This window comes from Candida margitis, assembly GCF_024628925.1.
Source record: "Candida margitis strain CBS 14175 chromosome Unknown scaffold20, whole genome shotgun sequence".
NCBI classification, from domain to species: domain Eukaryota; kingdom Fungi; phylum Ascomycota; class Pichiomycetes; order Serinales; family Debaryomycetaceae; genus Lodderomyces; species Lodderomyces margitis.
In genome coordinates, this window is record NW_026261754.1 from 1 (window position 1) to 22,576 (window position 22,576).

Below are 22,576 nucleotides of genomic sequence, written 5' to 3' on the forward strand. Positions count from 1 at the left end.
ACTCCGCCCACCTTCAAGATCCAACACGATGCAATTCTTGACCCACTCAATTCTTTTGTTCCTCGCTGCTGCTGTTATTGCTAAAAACATCATCTTGAGTAACGATGATGGTTGGCAAGCAACCAACATTAGAGCCACTTACTACAAATTGAAAGAGGCTGGCCACAATGTGTTTTTGGTTGCGCCTGTTTCGCAAAGATCAGGTTTTGGTGGTAAATTTGATATCCCAACTTCTGCAACTTTGCAAACTGATGGTGAATTCAAATACCCACCTGCAGGCTCTCCATCTTGGGGTCACGAAGAAGACGATGATCATATTTGGTATTTCAATGGTACTCCAGCTTCATCAATTGCTTTCGGTTTGCAATACGTTGTTCCAGAAAAGTTCAACAACATCACCATTGATTTAGTTGTTGCTGGACCAAATGAAGGTACCAACATGTCTCCAGGCATGTTTACTTTGTCAGGAACTATTGGTGCTACTTACAACTCCGTCTACAGAGGATACCCAGCTGTTGCTTTCAGTGGTTCCAACTCCAACAACTCATTCTTTAAGGATTCCTTGGACTTGAATGATACCAGCGAGCCATCTACCATTTACGCCAACAAGGTTACCGAATTTGTTGAACAATTGTTCAAAGCTCAAGGAGACAACTCAAGAGCTTTACCACTTGGTGTTGGTTTGAATGTCAACTTCCCAAAAGTCGGTTACCAAAATGAATCTTGTTCTGACCCAGCATGGGTTTACACTAGATTAACTGGTCAATATGCTAGCGGTGCAGACTTGAAGTTCAATGCTACATCAAACTTGTTTGAATACGCTCAAACCAGCTGGCAAGCTCTCACCGTTTGCAACAACGGTGACTGCTCTTTACCATCAGAAAACTTGATTGTCGAACATACCAACTGTGCTTCAGCTGTTTCTGTTTTCAATATTGATTACGATTCCAACTTGGGAATCACCAACCAAGTCGAAGGTTTGTTGAACCCATTGTTCAAGAAAGATTAGTCTTTTAGCTTTTTCTTCACTTCTTTCAACGTCGCTTTTTTAGTATATCTTTGTTTAATAAAAGTCATTTTCTTTATAATACCTATGAGTATCCTCAGTGCTGTAGGCACTACTATTGGGATGTTTGTGAGGTAGCAAGTGGAACAATTTTACGCAAAGTGCAGAAAATCAAGAGTGTACTATAGAGACAGGGTCCCCAAAGGTTAATAGGTGTTACAAAATCGATAATAACTTTCAGTTAGAACCACACTACAGAAAGGGGAGCATGCTGAAAAGGTTGATGCACAGATGCATGACATATGCTTGTTCCTAGAAACTGAGCTCTGATAACGATAGATGAGCATCTTTCACTCTATTATTTCGAATGCGTTGTTGTGTTAACAACATCTCGCATAATATCTACATCTACGATGAATGGGGAAAGGGCCAGATTTCTGACTCCGTGTTGTTAATGAGGTAAGTCATTTACAAACCAAAAGGTATTTACTGTCAAAATAGAATTGACATATATACCAATACACAACAGCAAGACTAAATGAATTAATTAATTTAATATCCGTTTTGTGTGTTCTTTTATATCCGACAGTTCCTTTTGTATATTGGAATATATACAATAGACGCATCTCCTTATTCTAGACTGCGTAAGCTTGCTTCTTTATTTAGTCTAATTTCTTTTCAAACTTGTAAAACCGAAATTATAATCATCAAACATCAACATCCATCGTGAGCTTTCTTGGCTCGTTTCTGATTCAAGCTTATTGCTACGTCTAATAAGATAACACAAACATTGGCTTCCCTCCCCCTATTCACCCACACACAGAGCAAGAAAGAGAGAGAAAAAAAATAAAAAATAATTGAAGAGGAGAGAGACAAAGAGGAAATATGGGAATATTACTGAAACGAAAAAAGCTGTTAAATCCGGACTTGCAAACACCCAACTCTCCCAAGTCAAACAAGAGCAACGGTCTGCATACAGGTGGAAGCAGAAAGAGAAACCGATTCAGTGACCTATTTTCCCATCATTCATCGCGTGGTTCTGTAGACAGCGCTTCAATCGATTCTGGACCATCTATATTGCGTATGTCACTGAAAACCAGAACCGCACATAGGCTTTCTTCGCCAACCAGACCATTCAATGGTGGAAGTCAAACAACATCGATACCGAGAGCTACATCGCCATCATTGCCACAACAATCATTACCACTACAGCAATCATTACCAGAACAATCGCCACAGCAACAAAGGCATCAAGCCACACCCCAAATAATAGCACCTCTCGATGGTGATGATGACGACAGCTCGCTAAGAGATTTCGGCGGTGACGATTTAGAGGCAACACAGGATCCTGCTATTGCTGTCAATGTGGTTCGACAGGAGTCACGAACAGGAACGATTGGATCATCAAAGGGGACGTTTCTACATGCACCGCATTCAGATACCCAACACTCAGGTCAATCGTCGTTTACCAATGCCAGTCCGTCCAAGTCAAATACTAATGACTCAAATACTAAGAGTGAGCCAGGTGGGTTCATATCGTCACTCCTAGCGGCAGCAAGTAACAAGATGTCCACTTTGCAAGAACCAGAGGAAAAGGAGAAGAAGAAGGAACATCTGTTTGCTTCGAGACTAGACAATTTTATCAAATCAGTGAGACACGAGGAAGAAAAACTTCTTACGCCCAATCATCTTCTGGACAGTGCTTCTATGTCTCCTTCTAATACTAACGCACAACGGGTCTCAACCGATGCTGAACACGATGCAGCTCAATCAGTTCAATTCGAACCAGTCCGAGAATCTCCCTTGAATACAATGGGTAATGGGGACTTATCACTTGCCGACTTTGAAAATAACCAGATCCAAACCATGGGTTCAATACCTTCTCAGAGGTCGAACGATGCCAGGGCAGGAATAAAGCGTACCATGAGTCCTAGCCAAATCAACCGAAACCTACCGCAGGGGAACCAATTGCAAGCAACTTCAAATGGAATGGATGTTAAACGTGTACATAGAATGTCAACCAATGGTGGCCTGGTACCAGCAAGAGAACGACTGGTTTCGAATGGAAGAACATATAATGCTCAGTCTCCCGCTGTCAGTCCTAATGGAACTGTAAACGATTCGCAAGGGCCAAGCGGTGCTAACAAACCACTGGACCAGGACCGACTTGTTTACGAATCGGGGTCTGAGAATGAGGAACTTGACAATGTGATTGATTACAATGCCAAAATTAAACACGCACCAAAGAAACGCAATAAAGAATTCCACCAAGCATTCAAGAAACTACCCAAAAGTGAAAAGTTAATTGATGACTTTAGTTGTGCTCTTTCAAAGGATATACTTGTGCAGGGGAAGATGTATCTTAGTGATCATTATGTATGCTTCAACTCCAACATCCTTGGTTGGATTAAACATATAATTATCCCCTTGCAAGAAGTAATTCAAATAGAAAAGAAATCAACAGCCGGTCTATTTCCCAATGGTATGGTTATCAAAACCCTACATCAGAAATACACCTTTGCCAGTATAATAGGTCGTGATTCAGCCTTTAGAATAATCACTAATGTTTGGCACCGGTTGTTGTTGGAGCAGTCAAATATTGATCCGAGACAGTTGGGTAAAGCTGGAAAGGGTCAAAATGGTTCAAAGGATGCCAATGGCTCAGCGGAAAATCAATCTGATACTGATGATGGAAATACATCAGATGATGAGAATCTGGGTGGGTCAGACGACGATGATGAAACGTCTTTAGATGAGGAAGATGATGCAGAGCTGTCAGAGGGTAATGGGGACACGACAAAGTCAGCAGATGTGGCTACTGGCAGTGGTGGAGGTGGGGAAACTTCGGGTGACTCGTCTTCAGGATTTAACGGGTTCCCAATTGTTGGACCGGCAACACATACGCCTACTGAAACTGGGTACATGAAAGCATCAGATGAAACGTTTATTGCCGAGGAAACAATCAAAGCACCACCCGGTGTGGTTTATTTGCTATTGTTTGGGCCTGATACTTCTAAATTTGTGCGTGTACTCAAGGACCAAAAGAACTTTGATATTGACGAGTCAGGTCTTCACGGATTAACTAAAGAGAACAAAAACCGTCATTACACATATATTAAACCTTTGGGTGGATCCATTGGTCCCAAACAAACCAAATGTCTTCTTGATGATGATTTAATTGATTATGACCCGCAGAAATGTTACCAAGTAGTGCAAACCACGCAAACCCCCGATGTCCCCAGTGGTAATTCTTTTAAAGTTAAGACCAAGATTTTCCTCAGTTGGGCACAAAACAATCAAACAAAGATTTGGGTTGCGTCATCTATTGAATGGAGTGGGAAATCGTGGATCAAAGGTGCGATCGAAAAGGGAACTATTGATGGACAAAAAGATAGTATGAAGGATATGATTGAAACCTTGAATACGATATTAGTAGAGGGTAACAATAAGAAGGATTCTGGTGGATCCACCAAGCGGAAATCAACAAGAAGTAAACGTAGTATGGAAAAGAAGGACAAACCAGAAGAGAAGCCTGTTGAACAATCAAAGAGTGTTGTTGAGAATGTCACAGCGTTGGCCAAGTCGATTGGAGACCTGGTTCCAATTTCAATTATGGACAGTACAATTTTTGGCTTTTTGATCATGCTTTTGACCTTTGTTGTGGTTTTCATCTTCACCAATAAGTTTTTGTCTTTGTTATCCAATGGTGGTAAAGATAAAGCCTTGAGGTCGAAGGTGTATTGTGATGCTGAGCGCGAGGTTTGGCAATGGATCATTGCCCGAAGTGAGAATAAGTTGGACATGATGGATGCGATGAATTGTAGTCATAATTGATGATAAGTATTCAGGTGTATATAATGTAGTGTATTAGAGGAATAATTTAGAGCATGAATGGGCTGGGTTGTAGTGGTGTGGTTTTTGGCGTGTATTTAAGAAAGAGTACTTGAGGGACCACATTGTATGTTATCTGTAGCATAAGCGGATATTTTACATTTTATCCTTGTTATTTCTGGAACCTTTCAGCAGTAAAGCATAACTATAAAGAGACGGGAAAACCACAATTAGTGTATTTGCTGGCTTGGTAGAAGCAGTTTTCATTCTTTTTATTTTTTGCATCTATCATTTTTAGCGATCTATTTTTGTGTAATGGGCACTTCCTATTTAGGAATTCTTATTGCAAGAAAAAAGTAACAGCCCAAAACAAAAAATTAAAAAATTGAAGAATCGTTTAGATTGTTCAATTGTTTCATTGTTGGATTTTAAGTCTAGATTCGCAAGTGTTACTTAATGCCTTTGTTCCGATGTCTCAGTTTCGTCTATTTCTATTTTTAATTTGTTGAATAAGTAAAATTCGCAGGCTCCTTCATTAACCGAAGGGATTTTTTCGTATTTTTCTCCGTGTGGTTTTGTTTATTTTGTTATGTATTAATGTAATTCCAAAGAGAGACAGTAAAAAAGCAAAGGAATAAAAAATCTAGTTTATTTTTAACTAACTCCGAGAACAATACAAAGAAATATATATATATATATATATGTATATATCTATACGTTCTTCTTCTTCTTCTTCTCATAACAAAATAATATTTAGAGACTTTACCATACACGTTCTGTTGACTATCGCAGTATCATAGCACACCATAACTAGTGCTATATTTTTAATTCAAAGCGTGGCGTTCATTACAAGTTAGTCAAGAGGGGGAGAATGTTTAATATTCTAGACCTTGTCTTCAACACGCTAAATGCATTGATACCAGCGCTATACACCATCAAAGCACTCGATCAACAAATAGAGTTTCAACCTAGCTCATACCAGTTTTTGCTCAATTATTGGCTCTATTATATCTCACTCAATTTCATTGCATCGACGTTTTTCAATGATTGGGGATTAGTGCACTTATTGGCCAATTTAATCAAGTGTTGGTTATTCTATTCTAGTGAGCAGCTGCAGAATAATGTTGCCTTGGTGAACCATGTGCTATTTAAGAACTATAGCCATCGGATGAGACAGGGTGAGATGATGTTTCTGCATATTTTAGCAAGAGTGGTGCCAAATTTGGGTGATGTCAATTACCAGGTGCATACTTTTGGCATCAAGTATGTCCAACCAATACCCGAAGATGTGTCCATCGATGGAGATGCAATTATGGAGCAAGTGTGGAGGCTCTTGCGTATATGTCAGTCGGTTCTTATGGTTGCCACGTCGACAACTACAGAAGCAGCCAATAATAGTAATAATAACAACTTGAAGTCAAAAATGGATACCCCAGCAACAAAGAAACTCCGAAAGTTGCGCAACGTAAGGTCATTTACTTCGCTAAACTCACGAGATAATTCTCATTCAGATTTGAAGAATTTGAAACACGAAAGACAATCATCATCACTGGGTTACTTAAACAAATTTTTTGCATTAAACTCACAACGACCTCAGTCTCCTGGCATTGAAATTACACAGCAAAAATATAGAAATGTCAGCTCTCCTGCTGCAGCTTCCAATTGGGATGGTTCATTGAGTAATGATCACAATGGACACGTTGATGGGCATTTTGCTAGGACAAAGAGAAGATCAAAATCTGGAAGTGACTACGATTTGAATGCACCGTCTATGGGGTTTAGACAATTGCAAATGCAAAACTCCCATGATGACCAGCGTCAACAACAGTATAAGCAGCAGCAGCAGCAGCAGCAGCAACAGCAACATCAACATCAACAGCAACAGCAACATCAACATCAACAGCAACAGCAACAACAACAACAACAGTATTCCAATTATGTATACCTGAAAGAACCGAGAGAGAGTGGGCTTGCAACGAGAGGCGTCAAAATGAAACTAAATGCCAATTATGACCCCCAGCAACACCGACAAGAACAGTTGCAACCACACTTTGTCGTTGGTAATAGACTGACTCCACATACAATTCAAGGGGGACAAAGAAATCCTACTGTCAATCAGAATGATGGGTTTAGAGTCAGTCTGCGCGGATTAAGAAATATTCAGGACGAAGTAGGACAGGGTGGACAAATACAAGGACAGGGCCAGTTTGATGAATTACCCGCTGCCCCTACTCCATCGATGGTTATCAAGTAATAGAGATGATGGCTCGGCGGCTTAGCCGGAAATGCTTATGTAAGTGAGAGCGAGTCGGTTTTACGGTTTTTTTAATAGATTTTATGAAATACAATTTTGATACCCCCTTTTTAAGTTTGTTTAGTTTTATTTGCCGAGTGCGAAGTGAAGCCTGTGGAAGAAGATGCAGTTATCGTACGAGACTGGCGGTGCTTTGCACAGGCGTATATGAAGTGATATATATATATATATCGTACGACTCAGCAAAGGCAAAAGTTAAGTTGACTATATATAGATTTTCTACCTTACAGGACGTAGAATGCGGCGTTTTTATCCCCTCGTGTAAAATAAAATGGTCGCTATCGTATAATGGACATGTGTTAAATTTTCATTCCGTAGTCCTCCAAAAGAAAAAAGAAAAAAAATATGGCTGGTTAAACTCTTCACCGTTGAAAGATGCTATATGACGTAATGATCAATTAAAATGAAAAATGAATTGTTTTGTGTCACCTATTTGTACATACTATATTTATGTCGTGTTTAAATAAAAAAAAGTAATTACAAATCACAGTCATCATCATTTACTTTTGTTTGAAAAACATTTACGACACAAAACAGAGTAGAGTGGAGTCAAAGTTACAAATGAGAAGTAGTTGGAGTAACCACCAGACTCAAGGATGCTCAACTTACTTTTAATAATGAAGCTCTTTACATGGTTTCAAAGTTATGCTAAGTCGGAGTATATCGAGGCAGTGCAAGATTAGGTATATGTATATGTATATGTATATATTTATTGTTTTACAGTTGTTATTGTTATTTTTCGGGACAGCTCAAATCCGAGGACTTCCCAGAGATCAAAATACACAAAAGATCAAGATTAAAAGCAAGTCACGTGAAGACAACATTTCATTAGTTCTGATTAAGCTCTTTTTAAACATAGATGGATACATACGATTGAGAAAAGTTCTAGCTAGTGGTCACACTTGAGTCAAGGGTGTTATTTACTTTGGTGTCCATCTCGGATACTTGCCTTGGGAGGAGGGTTAAGTACTAAAAATTGTATTAGCTGCATGATGTACTGTATGTAAAAAGGATGACATTATTTTTTTTTCTCTCTTACTCTCTCTTTCTCTCTCTCGCTCTCTCTCTCGCTCTCTTGTTGTATGTTTACCCGTTGTGTATTGTATGTATTGTGTATGTATTGTGTATGTGTAGTGCATGTGTGTGTAAATTAAACAAAAAAAAAAAAATAAAACAAAATAGAGAGAGTAAAGCATCCACAAATATTCCTTCAAAAAATTTTTAATACAATTTTTGCATTTCTTCCTTCTTCAGACTTTAGATAAACATCTTAATACCTATCCAGATCTAGTCTTACCACACCTGTATACCAAACACACCTTTTTTAGCTTATTCAGCTGTTTCAATATAAGCTTGACTGTCCAACTTTACAAAGTTTTCTTATATCTTTTTTTTGCAACACACACACACACATCATCATTGCATCTTTCAACACATCTTTTAAATACATTTGCAACACACACAACTCTCCTTTGTTTTGAGCCAACCACACTAATAAATACCATCACACATACTTCTATATCGCATATGTCCGACACTGCAGATCACGATAACTCGCTACTTGAGTCAACCACGAACCTCAACATAGATAATAACGAAGCTGATACCAGTACTACCAGTCATCACCCCCAATCACAATCGCGTTCACGATCACATCTTCCTACATCTCCACCTCCTTCCTCTGCAGGAACTACCTCCATAGCTAATACTACGGTTGATTCGTCTGTAAGTTCAGGTTTACGCAATCACAAGATGGCTAATGAAACCCAAACTCGTGAAGGCAAATCCACAGAAATTTCAACTAGTGAGACGCAGGGGATGGGTGCACCAACAACCTCAACTATACCCCCAATTATAACTGATGTAAAGCTTGCTACAGAACCATTTGTGGAATCACTTAGCACGTCTCCCACTTCGCCAACTACATTTATAGCACCACGGGAATCCTTCAAGTCCCATTCAGCCACTTCCTCCACATCCACGCTTACGCCAGAAGACCAAGAACGCATCTCGACAAAGGAAAAGAATCTCGATGAAATCAAACAGCAGTGTTCATGTTTGATTCATGAGTTGGAAGGGAACGAACAACCAGAAGTTATCATCAAGAAACATATTCAACAATTGAAGAAATATAACGAGTTGAAAGATGTTGCATTACAATTAGTAACATTGATTGCAGACCAGAGACAAGTGAAAACAACCGATATCCTTAATGAAATGAAACTTGAAGTTGGTGAAAATGGCAATGAAATTTAGATTATAGAATGTGTCTTTGTCTTTGTCTTTGATGGTAAAGCCATTTGATCTTTGTAATGATGGTAATGATAATAATGTATGTATAAAGTTTATAAGAAAAATTTTAGGTTCTAAAGGAGCGTATTCGACATTGTAGGAGTATATATAGAATTGCTCTCTCGTGTGCTCTGCTATTATAAAAGTGGCACCTTTGTCCATCTATAACACGCCTTCTATTGCACAAATATCCAGCCATAGCAATCCCATTTACCTCATACAGACTCCAACACTACTATTGTTAAATTCATTATTCCACCTAAGTATACATCATAACTCTACATCTGGTAAATTGTTACCCTTTGCATGTGTGTATATTATTTAGCTTTTGCATAAGGACCAAACCAAAGCGAATGAGAAAAAATTAAAAAGAAAAAAAAAGAAAAATTTCATGAGACAAAAACTTATTCATTACAAAACCAAACTCTCCCTCCCCCCTTTCCAAAACTAGCACCCCATAAATTTGGTCCCCTTTTGAATAAAAATTTCCCACTACATGCAAATAGAGTGTAATTAATAGTGTTATAGAATGCAGATACTTGCCATAATAACAACCCTAATATGTTTCATATTCATAAGACTATCGTGGGCTACAGAACGACTAGGGAAATCAACTGACCCAGCCTTTAGACAGAAGAATAAGGTCATACATCCGAGCGATGTACAATATAACCAACAACCACATATAACGGCAAATCAACATGAACCAGCTAATCAACTACTGCAGCAGCAACAACAACAACAACAACAGCAGCAGCCTTTACACCATCAGGCACAGAGTAGGTCGCTTTTACCATTAGAATTTCGATCGATTGATGATTGCGAACTACAAGACATTCTACTCATTAGTGACATTAATGGGAACTTGCATGGAATTGAAAGAAGTACTGGAACTATGGTCTGGACATTGCCTATAGATGAGCCTTTAGTTAAAGTTCAAGCAAATAATACTTTTGAAAACCTGAAGAGTCAGCAATCGAATATCTTGTGGTTTGTGGAGCCCTATGAGGAGGGTACCTTGTACTATTTTACCCCCATGTTTGGTTTAAACAAACTACCAACAAGTATAAAGCATTTAGTTATGGAGTCGCCGTTTTCGCTCAGCGGCGATGATAAGATTTACACTGGTACAAGGAAAACATCATTGTACAGTTTAAACATCCATACAGGAGAGGTGAAGTCATCATTTGGTAACCAAGATGAGTGCCCGGTACTGCAAACTACTTTGCCTCCCAGACCTGGTGGACAAGACGATACCATAATGATTGGTAAAACAACGTATGAATTGTCCATCCATTCCAAAACAAATAGTAATATTGTTTGGAATGTGACTTATAATCAGTGGGTACCGAACAATATTGATAATGACTTGATTATGCAAAACAAACACTCTTTGGACAAGTTGTATTTTACGCCTTTTCATGACAGATCATTGCTCGCTATAAATAAAGACATTGGTACTCCGGTTTGGATTAGTCGGTTGCCAGCATTGGCTGTAAATATATTTGATGTTTTCCATAATGATAAGCAGCGGGATTACGTTCTATTGCCACATCCATTAGAAGTCTTGAATCAATTACAAACGAGTGACGCCAAGAATGACGATTTAGTTTTTATCAACAAAACAGCAGATTCGAATCAGTGGGTTGCCATGAGCTTTCACAACTATCCCACATTGATTAAAAGTGCGCCTATTTCCAAATACCAAGCTATCTTGAATCAATATTACGCAGGCGTTAACGAGGCAGCAGGGTATATTGAAAACTACCAACTTTCAACGGGCACTCCAGAGCAGGTCGAGCTGTTGATTACTGGTATTCATCGAGTCGTGGAATTGACACGCGACTCATGTTACCAACCGGTATCAAAGTTTTCGTCTCCAAAAGATGTCAAAAGAATTGGAGATGGTAGTGAAGAGAATAAAACCCCAGCACAGCTGATTCCAAACATCATTGATGGTATCAAATTTCCTGCCAAGGTGTCGACTATCGGATCAGATGTAATTATGCTTGAGCCTGTGAAGGATACCGTGGAAAACTATCAACCGATTTCAAGTATCTCTGGGTCAGGTGCAATCATGAAACGTATAGCTGAAGATATTGGCGTCATGATGGTTATTCTTATTTTGGTAGTGGCTTTTGGAAGATCAAACAAGTATGTTAAAAGGCTATTTGGGGACTTTAGAGTCAATAGTGACTTAGAAGTTGATGCAGAGGAGAAGGCTGAGAACGTCGTTGTTCTTGATCAACTGCTAAATGAAGAGTTTCATGGAGTGAACAACCCGGAAGAAACAAAGCCAGCAGTAGATGAAACACCAGATGGTAATAAAGAAAAGATCATGGAAGTTATTGAAGTAGAGAACCTTCAATCGTCTGAAAAGCCTACTGAAAACTTGCAAAAGAAAAAGGTTACTATTATAGAACCGGAAGCCGCTTCAGTTCAAGAATTTGACACTGGTGTCAACTCTGAGCTAAAGCAAGAGGAAGAACAGTCTAATAATGAACCGCATATCAAAGCGGCATCAGCACTCGAAGATGAGAAAGAACATACTGAGACCGAACAAGTGACAAAGAAAAAGAGGAAAAGGGGCAGCAGAGGAGGAGCTAAACGAGGTGGAAGACACATCAACAAAAACAAACCCGTCGAAGAAAAGGAATCTAGCAACGAAGACAAAAATAGCGAAGAAGAAAAAGACGAAGCAGAAGAAGAAGGAGAAGAAGAAGTGATTGCGACAAAGAGTCTTATACAAACTCTACCATTGCCACCAAAGCAAAAGAAGAAGCTTCAAATTGAAAATAATTTGGTGATTTCAGACAAAATTCTTGGTTATGGTTCTCATGGTACGGTTGTATTTGAAGGTACTTTTGAAAATAGGCCTGTTGCCGTTAAACGTATGTTGCTTGATTTCTTTGACATTGCAAATCACGAAGTGCGGTTGTTGCAAGAGTCGGACGACCATCCTAATGTGATTAGATACTTTTGTTCTCAATCATCGGAGTCGGAGAAGTTTTTGTACATTGCATTAGAGCTTTGTTTATGTACTTTGGAAGATATTATCGAAAAGCCACAAAAGGTTGCTGACTTGTCGATACCGAGACGAAATGATATATTGTATCAATTGGCCAGTGGGCTACATTATTTACATTCATTAAAAATTGTCCATCGTGATATAAAACCACAAAATATATTGGTTGCCAATGTTAAAAAGACCAGCCATTCAAGCAAAGACGAAATCAAGCTGGACAAGATACAATATGAAAATAATGTTCGGTTATTGATCTCCGACTTTGGATTGTGTAAGAAGCTAGAGCATGATCAATCATCATTCAGAGCAACCACTCAACATGCGGCATCGGGAACGTCTGGATGGAGAGCTCCAGAATTGCTTCTCAACCATGACTTGTTGGAGATTTCGCCTGACTCCATCTCATCTGTCCATTCCAATGGTGCTATATCGTCGGCCACATCATCAACAACAACAATATCCGCCAGCGGTAAACGATTAACTAAGGCCATTGACATATTTTCACTAGGGTGTGTGTTTTTTTACATCTTGACTAATGGATTACATCCATTTGGAGATCGGTATATGCGCGAAGGAAACATCATCAAAGGTGAGTACGATTTGTCTATATTGCTCACGAAATGTCCTCATGATAAGTATGAATCAATTGATTTGATTGCAAGTTTAATTCACGCCAACCCAGCCATGCGTCCCAACACCACCAAAATTCTCAATCATCCACTTTTCTGGTCAAATATCAAACGTCTTGAGTTTCTACTTAAAGTCAGCGATCGTTTCGAAATTGAAAAACGTGATCCACCTAGTGACTTGTTACTTGAGTTGGAAAAACATGCCAAAACAGTGCACAATCTCGATTGGCATTTACAACTTGATGATGACGAATTCTTGGATAATTTGGGCAAGTATCGCAAATATCAAGCGGCGAAATTGATGGATTTATTACGAGCTATACGTAACAAGTATCATCATTATAATGACATGCCGCCTAGTCTACAAGCCAAGATGGCGCCGTTGCCTAATGGATTTTATCAATATTTCAATGATAAGTTCCCTCATTTGTTGATGGAGATTTATTATTGTGTTCAGGAGAATTTGAGAGATGAACATGTATTTAGTGAGTATTTTGCATAGATAATAAAGAGTTTTGATTCTTACATTCGTTAATTGTGTATACACCTTGTAGTGGTAGGATAGTCTACAAAGACTACTTACGCGTTGTTTTCTTTGGTTTATCAGACCTTGGAGGTAAATACCCATGCTTCACTTTAGTCACTTTATTCTTCAGCAGTTTAGATTTGCTCTTTTGTTTGGTTGAGTCCTTGCTCATTTTTTTTTGTTTATCTCTCTTTACATTCTCAAGAGTAGTCTTTCGTTTAGCTTCCTCTTCTTCTTCTTTACTCAGTGGCTTCAGTTTAGTTTCATCATCACTGCTTTCATTATCATCATCATCATCGTCGGCAAATTTTGTATGTGTGCCTTGAAAATTCTGCGTACTTATAGCCGGTCCCACATTTTTCACTGTATTTGCAACTCCATTTTTAACTCCCAAAGTTTGGGTTAAAAACTCCTTTGTCTTCTCTTTATTCGCTATATTGTCTTGCTCGTGATCTTTGCTTTGGTCCATGGTTTTAGCTCTCATCATGTAACTCTTGACTCGGGCCAATTCCTTCTTGATGGGGTGATTATCGGTGTCAATGCCGATGGTTTTCAAGTATGAATATATCGTTGATATTAGCACGTATTGGAAGTTGTTGAGGAACTTTATCTTGTCTTGAGGCGTTGGTTGTTGGGCTAGATGCTCGTCGAGAGTCCGTGATAGGAGGGGTTCAAGTGTTGATTCATACTGAGATAATGATTGATCGAGCGCTTTAAGGTAGATTTTAATATTGTTCAAGTTATCCATTATGTTTTTGACGAAATCTGCTGGGTAGAGTGTTGTAGGATTAGATGGTTTAGGTGGTGTATTTTTTTTTCTCTTCTTCTTCTCGTTTTTTGTGATCTCATCACTAAAACATCATTTGGTTTTCAAACATCATTTCTATAATAGACACACATCTTTTGAAGGCAGATTGAAACTACAGCAATGGTGAGACATAACAGACAGATACTTACCGCCGGTAAGAACTATGCTGAGAAGCAAGCCAAAAAACATGCAGTTAATGAAGTAACATTCGATAAAGAGAGTCGTGAGGAATACTTGACGGGATTTCATAAACGTAAATTGCAGAGGAAAAAGAAGGCACAAGAGTATATCAAAGAACAAGATAGATTAGCCAGGATACAAGAGAGGAAGCAACTACGTGATGAGCGCAAACGCGACTTGGAGAACCAAGTGCGAGAGTTTAATGAAAAGGCTAAAGAACTTGCAATGATAAATGGTGGATTAGCTGGTGAAGAAGACGAAGGGGAGGAGGGCGAAGAGGAATGGACCGGGTTTGATGGAGATGACATAGATGGAAACATTAAGCAAGATAAACCAGTGTCACTCAAGGGAATATTACATCACAAGGAAGTATATGAGCCAGACTCAGACCTCAATGAATTTGGAGATGAGACTACAGTTACGATAGAATCAATAGATAAACCACTTGGACACGCAAATGGTGGAGTTGATCTTGAAGAAATCGCCAAGACGAATAATGTCGACTTGAATAAATCAGAAGAAGTATTGGAAGAAGCAGTTGAACGAGCCAAGAATTACGCTGTTTTGTGTGGCGTTGCTAAACCTTCTTCGAAAGTGGAAAAACAAAAGACAAAGAAGAAAAAGTTTAGATATTTGAGTAAAGCAGAAAGAAGGGAGAATACCCGCAAGGAGAAACTCAAGAGTAAACTTCGAGGAAAGAAGTAGTAAGAATGAATGTGTTGTTAATATCTGTATTATTTATTCGTATAATGTTTGCAATAATTAGATGAACGAGGTAATTACTTAACTTGACGTATCCTCTTCAAAGCAAAAGGTCTTGTTTGTATAGCTAATAAATGCAAATAGAAGTGGTCAACATACTTGAAGAGGTATGAATGAATTTTAAGCCGGGTAATATATGCTGGGGAAAATTGTTTGAGCGATGAGTAAGAAATGAAAGAAACTAAGAAAGAAAAAAACTTCAATAAAATATTCAACCGCTTTCTTCAACTCTTTTCTTTTCTTTTCTTTTCTTTTCTTTCAACTCCAATTCACATGAATTAGGATTCACTATAATGAACTGGTTTCAAACCTAGCTTCTATAGTATGTCTTTTTTATTTTTCAATTCAAAAACAGATTCACAACTGAATTCCTTGTCATTTTTTTTCTTTTATATCAACCTTATGTTATAATTAATATGATGACAAAGATGTCGCCCCAAACGGAGGATCCTATTTCAGGACGCTGACCGATTCGATTCATTAGCCAAACACTGAAAATTCTGATACATAAATTTATACATAAGATGGTTTAGAAAAACAAAAAGCAAATGAAAGGGAAGATGTAATTGAAGATGAAAGCTGAAGGAAATTGTTTACTAACTAAGTATATCATTAGGATTAGGACTAGACATATTCAATATATACACACATATATATCATTCCTTTTCTTTTTTTTTTATAACTGATGTAGAGCAAGATATGGGTTACAGAATAGAGAGGATGATGTTCTTTAACCAATTCAATGTGGGGACTGGCTAATGATGTTTTTCCATGCTAATCATGAATGTTTCTGATTATCAACTTTTATATTAAATCGTGTACTTTCATTACGAAAGGCACGTCTGAAGCCAAATATACACATTGAATTGAATGGAATTCCCTTTACTTGATGGACCTTTCTTCTCATCTTACTTGTACGTTATTTGAATATCTCTAACTACTCTACGACCATATACAGGCACACGAGTAGTAAATTGGCATATATATCTCTGTGTCTGTGTCTGTCTCTCTCTACTATTAAATGAAACGCGATCTCTCTAAAAATAAAGAATAAAATTTGACAAAAAGAGAAAAAAAAGAACACTGTACAAAAGTCTATCAGCAGTTTTCAGTTTTCAGTTTTTTCTTTTTGTCAAATTTCGCAGCCGAGACGCAATCTCATGCCAATGGGAGTTAGGAAAGCACAACCATCATGAGAAAACAACTACTCCGAGATAACATTAGCCTTGTCAAGTTTTGGCTCATCACATTTCCTTTTCCCATACCGTACTATGATATCGCTTGTTCATTTACCCGACAATATAATTGAATTAGTCTATGACAACCCCAATCAACAAATTGAAAAAACAAAACTGATTAACCAAAACATAAAATATGTATTGCTTTGTACAAAAATAGCTATTCTAGACTCCCTCTCTACTATATTAGCACTCATGACCAAAACCCTTGAATGAAAGAACTAAATTTGGACGAAAATAGTGTCTTCTTTTTTAGGCCATGTTGCAATAAAACGAAGAATGACATACGCTGAAGATGCAATAAATAAGCACTAAAAAGTGAGAAAAGTTATTTGGTCACAACCTAATGAAGGGCCCTCCATGGGTCTCAATTGTATAGCTTTAAAAGGTGCTACGGTAAAACTAGATAGGTAAGTGCAAAAGAAGATTGGTTGCAAATTATTTTTTTTCTGTCCGACTTCTTGTGCAGACACGTTAACACGCAACGTGATGGGAATCTAGAGTAGTGTACGTCAGGACAATAATTCTGTTGAGGAATTATCCACTAAATAAGAGGAGGGAAATAATTTAACAATCGGATGTTGTTGGAAGAACAAGGGAAGATTACTGGAATTAGCACTATACATGGTGCAATTATCAAACGAACACTATATAACAAACAAACTGCATAACTACAACTAATACACACACTCTGACTCGACTTGATAACGGCAAGCCACCATTTTATTTATTGTAATCCAGTTCACCACTACACTCCCTAACTTGTAGGTTGTCGCTCGCGGCTTCTTTTCTCATCAAAGTTTGAACAATTTATGTCGCGCTAGTTTGAAAAATTATGTCGTGTTGGTTTGAACATTTGTGTCTTTGTGGTATGAATAATTATGTCGCACTACTATGAATAAAAAATAAAAAGACTGTAAACAGAATTTGTGAAAAGTTTCCAAGTATTCCTTACTTGCTGTTGATTTACACAGTTACTACTAAATGCAAACATGGATGAACCACTGAGTGAGACAAAGGCCATATTATTCAACGACCTCATACCGCTTCCGTTTCGCATATCGGGGCTTATTCAATTAGGCCTCACATTTTGGTTCTTACTTAATGTCATTTTATTCAATTTTTCATCATTAAACATTCTCCAATTGCTAAATTTATCATACAACCCTCACAAGTATGCCCAGTTGGATGGGCCTTTGCCTGCAAGTGGTGAGTATGCTACTACCATGCCTGCTGACCGAAATGAAAATAGTCGATTTATAAATGGGATATGGTCAAGTTTGAAGGGAGTTAGTTTAATTAATGTCATCAGTTGGGCTATATTTAAAGCTGTGCAATACTTTAATGGTAACTGGAAAGTGATTTACTACAGTATACCCATCATACAGTTTGCATATATTTTTAATCGGATTTTCTATGAAAATGTTTCCAGTCCTGGTCAAGTACGAATTTGGACAACCATGCAAAGGATTATTCAAGGAAAGATAAATTTTCAAACTATGCGAAGTAATGATATTTTGATTAGTGATTCAATGGTGTCTTTTGCTAAAGTCATTAATGATTTCGGGTTGTTCATTTGGGGGTTTTATATTGATGAATCTACCGCATACAATTACAAACTTGAGTTTATTATACTTTGCATTCCTACCTTAATTCGAATAAGACAGTGCTGGTTTGAATATCGCACGACTAGACAATTACAACATTTGCTAAATCTTGTCAAGTATAGTACAGGTATTGGACCTCTCATTGTCAATGTTTTCATCAAGAGTACATTAGTAAATGCCACAGAGCAAGAAAGGCAATCAGGAGATCTATTCACTGCTTTAGCATCACTTAATCGATGGTGGTATGTTTTCCTGGCCCTAAATTCAACTTACTCATTTATTTGGGATATCAAAATGGATTGGCATTTACAATTATTCAACAAATTTTTCAATCCCAAAGCACAATTTTCCATTCTCCGTATTCATAAAGCTTATCCTGACTATATCTATTTTGCAGCAATTGTCATTGATTTCTTTTTACGATTCATATGGGTGCTCAAGATATTCATCATCAATGACCAATTAAGCCAGTCAGACATTAAATTAATTCATGTATTTTCAACATTTTTATTTGGTTACGATGCTTATTCTTTTGGATATGTTGTTATTGAAACATTGGAGATTTTTAGACGGTGGATGTGGTGTTTTATTAAATTGGAAAGTGATTGGGTTAAATTGAAGCTTCATGAGCTGGAGCAAGAAGAAGGACCAAATGATATTGATGTTGATGTTGATGTTGAGTTGGCAGAGATGGGGAAGAGGTAATCGTGCATTAGGTAGATTATAGTAGAGTTATAGACAGAATAAGAAACTCATTCATCTACGTTAAATTGATATACGTTTTTTTTTCTCTAAATTGACCTGAATGTTAAATCCATTCAATAAATAAGTATACAAAAAGACATAGCTCTAACCAGACAGTTTCATCTATAGGTAAAGCATCCCCCATCCCAGTGATATAAAAGCATCTAGTAGTTCAATAATTGACCAAGCAACCTCATATTTGCTCTTCAATAGCTTCTCCATCCGACAACAGCAGCAGCACGGACACAACTCTCTAATAACGTTCACCCTTGTGATCTTCTAACCATTTGTCGGCACTATTCCTGAATGCCAAATCTGCCTTTGGACTAATTCTGCTTTCACTGGCCCATTTGTATTTCAATGGTGATTTGATTAATCCGTAAAGCACAGCTACGGAAGACATTGTGAGTATTGCTGGTACGCTTAATGATGGTGCGTGTGCCATGTTTACTATTGGTAAATGATTCTGTTGTATGTAACTATTGTAGGTTGGTTTATTGAAATCGCTTACTTTTTTTTTTCGCTTTGCTTGTGGTTGGTTGGTTGGTTGAAGAAAAAGAGTTGACAGTGCTACCAGTTGAGGTTTTTTTGTTTTTTTTTTGTTTTTTTTTTTCATTCTTTCTCAGTGAATGGGTAAATTTTTTTTCAGGTTAGAAGGAGAAGGGTTTTATTACAGCAACATCTTTAAACACACAGGGTTGAGATAAGATCTTATTGCTATAATTTGGTAACAGCAGCATCCTCACTAGAGCACATAGATCTATATCATGTTTAAGCTTTTATCACGTCCGGCCAATGTTAGGTCAATATATCTACTAAATCAATCAAAGGTCACTACTATACGTGGGTTACATCATACAAGAAGGATAAGGCAAGCTACAGCCGCATCGAAATCCCCTTCAGAGACTAGTGAGTCTACTCTGGCTACTGACTTTTCCAGATCAAATATATTCGTCCATAGGTTGCCTGAGTCGACAGCTGAACAATCTCCATTATTGGTATCCTTACACAGCAGACTCAATTTAAGTCCTCAATTCAAATTGAGTACCCTATCCCAATGTCTCAATATGGTGAAAACTTCAAGTCAACAGGGAGAAGGACTAGCAAACAATTTTGGCTTGAACACCATTGGAAAAACCTTGTTGAGTTATTATGTCACTGAATATCTCTTGTTACATTATCCTCGATTACCCATGGCTATACATAACGCTGCTGTTGATTCATTAATGGGAGTAGAAACATTGTCAAGTATTGGAAGAGCGTCATTTGGTATTGAAGTTGATTCTGTTTCCAAGTTGGATCGTTTCTTGGGTCAAGAATCGGAATTTATAAAGTATGGAAGATTGAGATTTATGACTAATGAAGAATTGGAAAATAAAGTCAAGGTTGATGGAATTGAAGAAGTTTTGGGCGATACTGGTAAAAACAGTTTATTGAAACAAGAAGATATTGCCTATGCTTCAGCAGTAAGGTCAATCATTGGTGGAATATACACGCATTGCGGTGAAGCAGCAGCTAAACAATTTATCAATGATCACATCTTGTCAAGAAAATTACCCTTGGAGCAAATGTTTGAATTTGATAAACCAATTGCCGAATTGATTAGGTTATGCGATAAATTGGAGTTTAAAGAACCGGTCAAGATTAGACTAATTGCTGAAACTGGTAGAAAATCGGCCCATCCTCAATTCTTGGCCGGTGTATTTGTAGGCAGTGATAAATTGGGTGAAGGTATTGGATCGAGTTTGAAAGAAGCACAAATAAGAGCCAGTATTAATAGTTTGTTGGGTTATTATTTGTATTCCCCCATCAGTGCTGATGGAAATCAAGTCAAGGTGCCAAGTGATGGAGAGTATAAGTTTGAAGGAGTTGTGGATGGTGGAGAAGTTGCTATATGATGAAGGTTGTTTAGTTTGGTTTAGATGTGTTGTGTAAATAGAAATGCACTTTGTGTACTACCGGGGGTGGAGGAGAGTCCTTGCCAATGTAGTGGGTTAAATTTACGAGAAAGCATTAAAGGTGCAACCACTGTACACCGAAAGGAAGCTTGCCTTGTCAAAAGTGCTACCATCGACATCTCTCTATCAACGCTAGCTACAGCAATATTTCCAATAGAGTAAGTAAGTAAGTAAGTAATCACTACAGTTCCTCTCTTTAAACCGCCACGAGATTATATATTAAACAAAAAAGAAACCTAAACTAACCTAAAAGGAATACGAATATTAAAGTTTTTTTTTTACTTTTTAAAAGCAAATAACTAAAGATCAACTTTACTTTACTTATTTAGCACAAGCACCACCAGTGACTTTATCACTTTGAGCAGTTGAAAGTTTGTGGTAGCATCTGACTTGGGCTGGAATATTATCCATATCCTTCAATTTAAGCGTAGCATCTTGTTGTTTTTGAACATCCAAAACACAAGAGTACTTGGTGGATGAAGAATCACAGTTTGAAGCATCATCATAAGCAACGAAATCAAATCCACATTGAGAAGTTTCCAATTCATCTTCTTTGTTGAAACATGCTTGTAAACTGGCATCTTGAATTTCTCTAGTAAATAAATCTCTCTTGGATTCATCACGGTAACATGAGTTGTCATAGTCGTACTTGTATTTACCGGTTTGTTTAATTTCATGAGTGTGCATGTTGACTTGAACAATCTCACCATTCTTGTGAACAGTATTGACGACATCGTAATGGTTTGATGCATCCTTCTTACCAGCTTCTTTCAAGTGGTTTAAAACAACATCAGTTGGTGGCAAGATGGCGAAACCTTCAGCATCATGCAAAAGGGAGAATGATTGGACTGCAGTTGTAGCCAAAGCTAAGGTGATTAAGTATTTGAACGAAACCATGATTGTTTGTAGCAAATGGGGGGGGTAAAGGTCTGTTGAAATTAAAGGGAATAGTGAAAAGGAAGAACCAAACCCAAAAAAAAAAATTTTTTATCAGGAAAACTGTATAAATTATATTTAATTTGAAATGTGGTTTAAACAATAAAACTTTTAGGGAAAAGGCTACATTGTATTGTTGTGTTGGTTCTTCTTCTTGTTTGATGGAAAAGATAAATTAGTTTTAACATCAATTTTAACACAAAGTTGAAAATCCCAATATTGTTCTCTACTTTAAAAGTAAAAGAAATTAGACGCCTGATTTTATTTTAATTTTTAAACTTTTCAGCCAATAAGAATCCACTTTTGTCTCTTTTTTAACGAAATAAACAAATAACAATAAGCAATAAATATTTATATTTATATTTATATTTAAAGCTTTTAAACAATTGGTTACAATTTCTTATGCATAATGAACAAAACAGAAATAGAAACAATGGGGTTTTACTTATTGAAAGGAGGATTAGAACCCAGTGCTCTTGGAACCAAAACCCATCTCATCTACTTTATTTCACACCAGTCAAATTTGAATGTCATGTATTTTAATCCAGTGAGTATTTTTGTTTGTTTGTTTGTTTGTTTGATTTTCTTAGAGGGTTTGTCTATTCAGGAGATGACATGTTATAATCATGTTGGTAATTTTCTAGGCAAAGGGTTAATAAACTAAATCAATAATATATACTTAGAAAGCGCATCGGCGGGATAGTTTTTCTTATGTTTTTT

General features: G+C 37.4%; 10 protein-coding genes across 10 annotated transcripts; 8 read left to right on the plus strand and 2 right to left on the minus strand. All coding sequences in view use genetic code 12, as the record gives it.

The window, feature by feature from the left end:
• Positions 1–28: 28 nt before the first annotated feature.
• On the plus strand, positions 29–1,009 carry CANMA_000956 (uncharacterized protein; the record flags this gene model as incomplete). Its single annotated transcript, XM_051818362.1, has 1 exon — positions 29–1,009. The coding sequence occupies one exon, from the start codon at positions 29–31 to the stop codon at positions 1,007–1,009; it is 981 nt and encodes a 326-aa protein (XP_051673342.1).
• An 882-nt stretch (positions 1,010–1,891) lies between these two features.
• CANMA_000957 (uncharacterized protein) lies at positions 1,892–4,840 on the plus strand (the record flags this gene model as incomplete). Its single annotated transcript, XM_051818363.1, has 1 exon — positions 1,892–4,840. One exon carries the CDS (start codon positions 1,892–1,894, stop codon positions 4,838–4,840), a length of 2,949 nt encoding a protein of 982 aa, XP_051673343.1.
• Positions 4,841–5,708: 868 nt separating this feature from the next.
• On the plus strand, positions 5,709–7,091 carry CANMA_000958 (uncharacterized protein; the record flags this gene model as incomplete). Its single annotated transcript, XM_051818364.1, has 1 exon — positions 5,709–7,091. The coding sequence occupies one exon, from the start codon at positions 5,709–5,711 to the stop codon at positions 7,089–7,091; it is 1,383 nt and encodes a 460-aa protein (XP_051673344.1).
• Positions 7,092–8,678: 1,587 nt separating this feature from the next.
• Positions 8,679–9,407, plus strand: CANMA_000959 (uncharacterized protein; the record flags this gene model as incomplete). The annotated part of the gene is made up of 1 exon (XM_051818365.1): positions 8,679–9,407. One exon carries the CDS (start codon positions 8,679–8,681, stop codon positions 9,405–9,407), a length of 729 nt encoding a protein of 242 aa, XP_051673345.1.
• Positions 9,408–9,972: 565 nt separating this feature from the next.
• IRE1 (bifunctional endoribonuclease/protein kinase) lies at positions 9,973–13,599 on the plus strand (the record flags this gene model as incomplete). The annotated part of the gene is made up of 1 exon (XM_051818367.1): positions 9,973–13,599. The coding sequence occupies one exon, from the start codon at positions 9,973–9,975 to the stop codon at positions 13,597–13,599; it is 3,627 nt and encodes a 1,208-aa protein (XP_051673346.1).
• A 73-nt stretch (positions 13,600–13,672) lies between these two features.
• Positions 13,673–14,371, minus strand: CANMA_000961 (uncharacterized protein; the record flags this gene model as incomplete). The annotated part of the gene is made up of 1 exon (XM_051818368.1): positions 13,673–14,371. One exon carries the CDS (start codon positions 14,369–14,371, stop codon positions 13,673–13,675), a length of 699 nt encoding a protein of 232 aa, XP_051673347.1.
• A 180-nt stretch (positions 14,372–14,551) lies between these two features.
• CANMA_000962 (uncharacterized protein) lies at positions 14,552–15,316 on the plus strand (the record flags this gene model as incomplete). The annotated part of the gene is made up of 1 exon (XM_051818369.1): positions 14,552–15,316. One exon carries the CDS (start codon positions 14,552–14,554, stop codon positions 15,314–15,316), a length of 765 nt encoding a protein of 254 aa, XP_051673348.1.
• Positions 15,317–17,603: 2,287 nt separating this feature from the next.
• ERD1 (Erd1p) lies at positions 17,604–18,923 on the plus strand (the record flags this gene model as incomplete). The annotated part of the gene is made up of 1 exon (XM_051818370.1): positions 17,604–18,923. The coding sequence occupies one exon, from the start codon at positions 17,604–17,606 to the stop codon at positions 18,921–18,923; it is 1,320 nt and encodes a 439-aa protein (XP_051673349.1).
• Positions 18,924–19,729: 806 nt separating this feature from the next.
• MRPL3 (mitochondrial 54S ribosomal protein mL44) lies at positions 19,730–20,860 on the plus strand (the record flags this gene model as incomplete). The annotated part of the gene is made up of 1 exon (XM_051818371.1): positions 19,730–20,860. One exon carries the CDS (start codon positions 19,730–19,732, stop codon positions 20,858–20,860), a length of 1,131 nt encoding a protein of 376 aa, XP_051673350.1.
• A 381-nt stretch (positions 20,861–21,241) lies between these two features.
• On the minus strand, positions 21,242–21,817 carry COI1 (Coi1p; the record flags this gene model as incomplete). Its single annotated transcript, XM_051818372.1, has 1 exon — positions 21,242–21,817. The coding sequence occupies one exon, from the start codon at positions 21,815–21,817 to the stop codon at positions 21,242–21,244; it is 576 nt and encodes a 191-aa protein (XP_051673351.1).
• Positions 21,818–22,576: the final 759 nt, after the last annotated feature.